At 32.6% G+C, this 6,355-nt stretch overlaps 1 protein-coding gene across 1 annotated transcript; it reads right to left on the reverse strand.

Moving 5' to 3' along the window:
• Positions 1-1,073: 1,073 nt before the first annotated feature.
• On the reverse strand, positions 1,074-2,246 carry LOC124935351 (fasciclin-like arabinogalactan protein 21). The gene has a single exon (XM_047475787.1). The coding sequence runs from the start codon at positions 2,244-2,246 to the stop codon at positions 1,074-1,076; it is 1,173 nt and encodes a 390-aa protein (XP_047331743.1).
• Between the last annotated feature and the right edge of the window lie 4,109 nt (positions 2,247-6,355).

The following is a 6,355-nucleotide window of genomic DNA, read 5'->3' on the forward strand; positions in this document are numbered from 1 at the left end:
GAAGACAAATAGTCCTTTAAACTTTTCAGAAATATCACGAATGCCTTCATGTGAACTTTTTCGTTCTAACTAAATATTAAATATATATATAAAATATATTTATTATCTTTAATAATTAATTTTGTATTTATATATATAATTATTAAATCTATTTTATATATATATATATATATATATATATATATATATATATATATATATATATATATATATATATATATATATATATATATAATTATTAAATCTCAAAGCAAATTATCTAAGTGACTTTTCAATTTACTCACTTCATTCTCAAATTATGTTTTAAAATATATATTATATATATATATATATTATATATATATATATTATATATATATATAATAGATTTAATAATTATATATATAAATGTTTAGATAAATTATGTTTAACAAAAAAAAAAAATTATAATTTTTTCAAATATAAAAGTTAAATTGTAATTTAAGATCAATTTCATTTGTGCAAACATATTCTAATTGATTTTATAATTATAATATTTTTTATCACTTATTTATTTATTATTATTAAATTAATTATATATGTAAATAATAATAATAATAATAATATTCTTTTAAAATAATTCTTACCATTTCAAATGATTCTTTATTTTACAAATTTATAAATGCTCAACCATAAACTTTCAATTTTAATGCATGGATAGTAATAACTAATTTTTTATATTTTATTTTTAATTTAATTGTCATATTATTATCTAATCAATTTGACAATAGTCTATTTGTTTAATTTTTTTCTTACTTATAGATTACACAATATATCTCAAGCTTATGACATTTTATGATTCATTAATAGACTAAATTTATTGTTAATCATACTAATATATAGTTTGCAAATTAATTATCAAGAAAAAGTCAAAGTAAGTGCATGGATCATTGTACAAGCTGATACTGAAACAAGAAATCAATTCATATTATTGCAGAAATCAACTAGTACAGGTAATCAACCAACAATAACATTGTTTCTTGCTCACAAACAGTAAGAAGATTGAGTGAGATATGAATCGGGTTGGTACCTGATTGGATTATTCATCTTCAGATTTAGAGACCGTGATGATGATCATTCTCCATAGACCATTGCATTCTAGAATTCATTGATGAAGATTGTTGATTCTTCTGCGAACTTATCGATGCATGTTGAGATCCAGGGTGTCCAAGCTGGATCACTTCTAAAGCAGCAGTCAGATTAACATTAGGAAACGGTGCAGTAATTCCATGTACAGCAATCTTCAAATTATACAACAAATCAAGTCTCGCCATCTGCACGTAATTGATTCTCATTGGCGTATGTTGAATTCCTCCATTAGTAGTCACCATAAGATTATGTCCATTATGCATTGTTGGAAGAATTGTACCAGCAGGTAAATGCTCAAGTTCTTCAGCCAACAACAATCTATTCGGTACAACATGGAATCTAAAATCAGTAACAAACGATTGTCCACTTGAAAACACAGACGGATCATCCAAAGCAAACACAGTGAATGAACTGAAATCCATCAACTCTGCATACTTCACTTTCAATGCGATTGCTAGTACTGTATAACCGCTGATACGTAGACGAAGCATAGCGTCTCGTAACATTAATCGCATGACAAACGCTTCCGCTTGAGGCGGTGGAGGAAGGAATGTTAGCGATGTCATCCGTTCAATACTGCACGAGAATGGAGAGAGATGAGAAACATAACCTTGTAGTCCATGAACTACAACTAAACCGTTATTGAATAGATCTGGATGCGTGACTTCAACGCCACCGACGAATATACGAGAGGAGTTGTTTGTTGAAGTTATAGTGAGGCAACGACCGGGAGCTAGGGTTTCGATTTTGGTACCGAAGGCTAATGTGCTGAGATAATGAATCGGAAATAGTCCAGGAACAGTGTGTTCCTGGAGAAGGAGAGGAACAGAACAAGAAGGACATGTTAGGACTGATGAATCTGTAGCGGCGAAGACAGTAATCGGTCCTCTCCATACGGTGGATGTAGATAGAGATGGAGCAGCAGCGGCGAAATCGGCGAAACCTAGATCTGCTAGAATTGGTCCGAAGAGAGACATTGGAAGTGTATTTTCTTGTAGCAACGTCATTGGTGAACTAGCTGGTGATGGAGAAAGCGTTGAGAAGGCGGATTCGCTGTCGGAGAAGCTAGTGCCGGCGGCGACGGTAGAAAATGAAGCTAATATTGAGATGAGAATCATGATTCGAAGAAGAGTCGCCATTGATTGATCGGAGAAGAAAGAAACTGGTTTCTAGAGAGAGAGAGAGAGAGGATTTAGTTTCTGGAGGGAGATGAAGAAATGAGTATTTTGCCGCCTGCTGTTAATATAACTAATTTTGAGCGCGATAACTGCCAAAGTTTGTTATACAGCTCATCTAAGTAATATGACGAGGCTATCCTTCAATTTCAAGATGAATTACATATTTGACACTGATGACGTGTGTCTTTTTAAATATTCTTATAAATGAAAACTTTTCTCATTTGTTAGTTATTTAATTATTAAAGCATCGTTTGTTATTTCACTTATTATTGTCAACAATAATATATGTTATTCTAGTTCAGGCTTCTTAAGAAATGTGAATTAACTTGTTTTGTGGTGATTCGTCTAGTCTTTTGAAATCCACTTACCTTATTTTAATAATTTATGGTGTATTCATGTGAATTAATTATTTGAAATGTGAAAAATTATGATTGATTAGAAAATAAGATGTAATTAGGATGTTTGAACTTTGAAGAGTATTCTTTGAATAATTTAATAAATTAGTTTAATTGAGATCGGATTTCACTCAGCATCTTTAGGTATGAATTCAATTCTCGTGAAAGATAGGTTGTTTTGTGGAAAGAATTTAAGACAATGTTTATTATGTCTGTTAATAAGTGTATTAGACATTTAATTGAGAAAGGAATATGACGACTCATTGATGGTCGATCAGTTAATATTGAAAATCATGTTGTAGAGACCAAACATAACATAAGAACGCTCGTAGATAGGGAATGTACATGGATTCGATTGTTTGGGATGACAACAGATATGTGGAATCATGATCTTCTTAGTCGGGTCGGTAATAATCTTGGGAGATTTATTGAACTCGATGAGGAAAAGTAATTAGTAAAGGAGAACGGTTGTGTTAGAATTAAGGTGTGTCATTTTGATCTACATAGTCGCTACCCTGAATATATTTAGGTTGATAACGGGACACATGTATATAAAGTGATGGTGTGGCTTGAACGTCTTATTATCGTGTCTCCTTCTCTGAGATCTTCTTCATCATCAAATATGCTTATGTTGGAGGCGTCAATTTCGTTTGGACTAACAAGTGATCCAATTATTACACATTTTTACGTTGATCGGATCTGTATGACTAGCCTTGTTGATGTTGAAATATTAGTTGTTGAGATAACAAATTCGGGGAGATTTAATATGGTTGGGAGGGTGGTTGAGCAAGATGAGGATGGATTAAATGATTCAATAGTTTCTCGTGAGGATGAGATGAAGCATCCGTCTTCACACACCTCGTGTTGCGATGATTCCCCGAATGTCAAAAGAATGGAGAATATGGAGGTGGTGGTATATCAAGAGGTGAGTTCATCAACTCCTCGTCATATTTCAAATTTGTTATCCGAGAAAAACGATTGAAGATGTAGAAAATAAATTTTGGTCTCCTGTATAATATAAATTTCAATTCAATCTTATTAGAACAATTTATCCTATGATTAATGTTCTTAAATCATCAGTTTTCATTAATGATGTGTCTGATGAGGATTCAGTGGATTTTGAGTCAGATTATGATGTCAACGAGAATATACAAGTAGAATTCTCAACACATAATATGAAGATGGATGAAAACAAATCTCCCATGATAAAGATCCTTGAATTAGAGACTGAAGTGTGGCCAATGACCACGAGATTTCACCCCTCCCGTATACTTTCCACACAAGTCTTTCTTCATCGAAAAACTACCAACATTTCCAGTTGAAGAAGTTAAATGATCTATTGTAGGGTTATATACAAATAGGAAAGTGTGTCTCGAAGCCGAGAAAGGGTTATTCCTAAGGATGGCAATTTAAAACCGCCCCGCTAAAACCGAACCGAATTGCCCCGTTTGGGACGGTTTTTCCCCGAAACCGAACGGAGATGGGGCGGGGATGGTATTTGTGTCCCCCTCCCCGAACCGCCCCGAACCGCCCCGATCTCACCCCGACTATACCCCGAACACTATAAAACATAATTAAATATATTAAATTTCCAATATATTTATTTTTTCACTATATTTTATAATAGTTGTAAGTTTATTTCTTTATAATAATATAAAATTTCAATATATTATATTAAAATTTTTTTATAAAATTTTTTTTTTATTTTTTTTTATTCTTTTTTAATTTTTTTAAAAAATATTTTATTAAAACGGTGCCCCGCGGGGATCCCCGAAACCGAATAAAACCGAACGGGGCGGGGATGGTATTAAAAAAATCCCCGAAATAGAAACGGTGCGGGGATGGTAAATGTATTCCCCGCCCCGAACCGCCCCATTGCCATCCCTAGTTATTCCGACTAGGTTTTATCAATGATTGGAATGCTTGGAACGTTTATGGATTATATAATGGTGTGAAGAGAGGTATCATTAAGTAACTAATGGGAACTCTTGGTTGTGGTATATATTGTTTTAATGAGACAAAAATTTAGAAGATGGATTAGTGAGTCGTTAAAAATTTATGTAATTAACGGTTGTGTGGTTGAGAAACTCTTGATTCTATAGGGGCATCATGTAGAATTATTGTTAAATGAAATGAAGATATATATGAGAAAATAAATGTTAATTTTGGTAGATACTCGGTTAACGTTCAATTAAGAAATTGGGAGGATAATTTTCGATAGATAATTTATGTAGTCTATGGACCTGCTCTTACACAATTTAAAACATAATTCTTTAATGAGATGAAGAACGTGGCTAGTCTCTAGGACTTACTAATTATTTTTGTGGGCGACATGAACAGAGTGAGATTCTTATCTGAAAGAAAAGGGCCAATAAACATATTAGCCTAATGCACGAATTCTCAGAGACAATTGAAGAACTTGAACTTATCGATTTACCTTTGGAAGGTGGTCAATTAACCTTTAGGAGAAGAAATAACAATGATGGTCACATTTATCCTCGTATTGACATATTTCTAATTAGTGAATCAATTTTTCGATGATTTTCTAATATATTTTAAAAGGTCATTCCATGAATTTGTTTAGATTACCAACTGATCTTGATGGAACGCCGAAAGATAGAGAGAACATGTCAATCATTTAGATTCGAAAATAAATGGTTGATCAAAGAGGACTTTATATCGCGTGTGCAATCATGGTGGGTGAATTAGTCATCGGGTGGTTCTTCATCGAGTAATCTCTTTATAAACTTAAGGAATCTGCGTAAAATTCTCAAAAGTTAGTTTGTGGGAGATCGTGCTTTATTTTGTGCTAAAATCAATGATTTATGTAATGAAATTAATGTCATTGACGAGAATGAGGAGATTTGTGAACTTTCCGCTGAGGAGGTTAATTCTCGGATTCACATTGTTAACAAATTACTCGATATGTGTAAGGAGGAAAAAATTGGGACACGCCAGCAAAGTAGAGCTACATGGTTAAGAGTCAGAGATAGAAACACCAAGTTTTTCCATGGAATCTATAATACGCAAACAATAAATAATGTGATTAATTTGATCTCGATCGAGGGGGAAGTTTATGATAGTGAACCTAAAATCTCTACGAGTATTGTCAAATTTTATAAGGGTTTGTTTAAGGAGTAATTTAAGGTCAGACCTAAATTGAATGGTATAATTTTTTATTCAATTAGTACAACGCAAAAAATATGTTGGAAGCTCGTTTTACATTGGAGGAGGTTGATGAGGCCATTAAGGGGTGTAGAAGTGATAAAATGTCAGTATGCGACGAGTTTACTTTTGCGCTTTTTAAGAAAACGTGACATTTCCTTAGAACTGAAATTATGGAAGTATTTGATCATTTTTATCGATTTTCATCATTAGATAAGAGTTAGAACTCTATTTTGATATGTCTCATTTGTAAAGCTTCATGAACTATTGATGTAAAGAATTTTAGGCCAATTAGTCTCGTTTCGTCATTCTATAAGATTGTCTCAAAATATTTGGTCAGTAGATTGCAAAAGGTGTTAAAGACGGTCATATCTAGTAATCAAATGACATTCATCAAATGTCGTCAAATCTATGACACCGTATTAATAGTCAATGAGTGCACTGACTCGATTAATTTAAGAGGTGCAAAATGTGCTTTGTCAGGTTAGACATCGAAAAAGTTTGTGATTG

Source organism: Impatiens glandulifera, chromosome 4, assembly GCF_907164915.1.
Source record: "Impatiens glandulifera chromosome 4, dImpGla2.1, whole genome shotgun sequence".
Classification (NCBI taxonomy): domain Eukaryota; kingdom Viridiplantae; phylum Streptophyta; class Magnoliopsida; order Ericales; family Balsaminaceae; genus Impatiens; species Impatiens glandulifera.

Coding starts and splice junctions, on each gene's coding strand:
- LOC124935351 (XM_047475787.1), bottom strand. CDS start 2,246: ATGGCGACTCTTCTTCGAATCATGATTCTCATCTCAATATTAGCTTCA.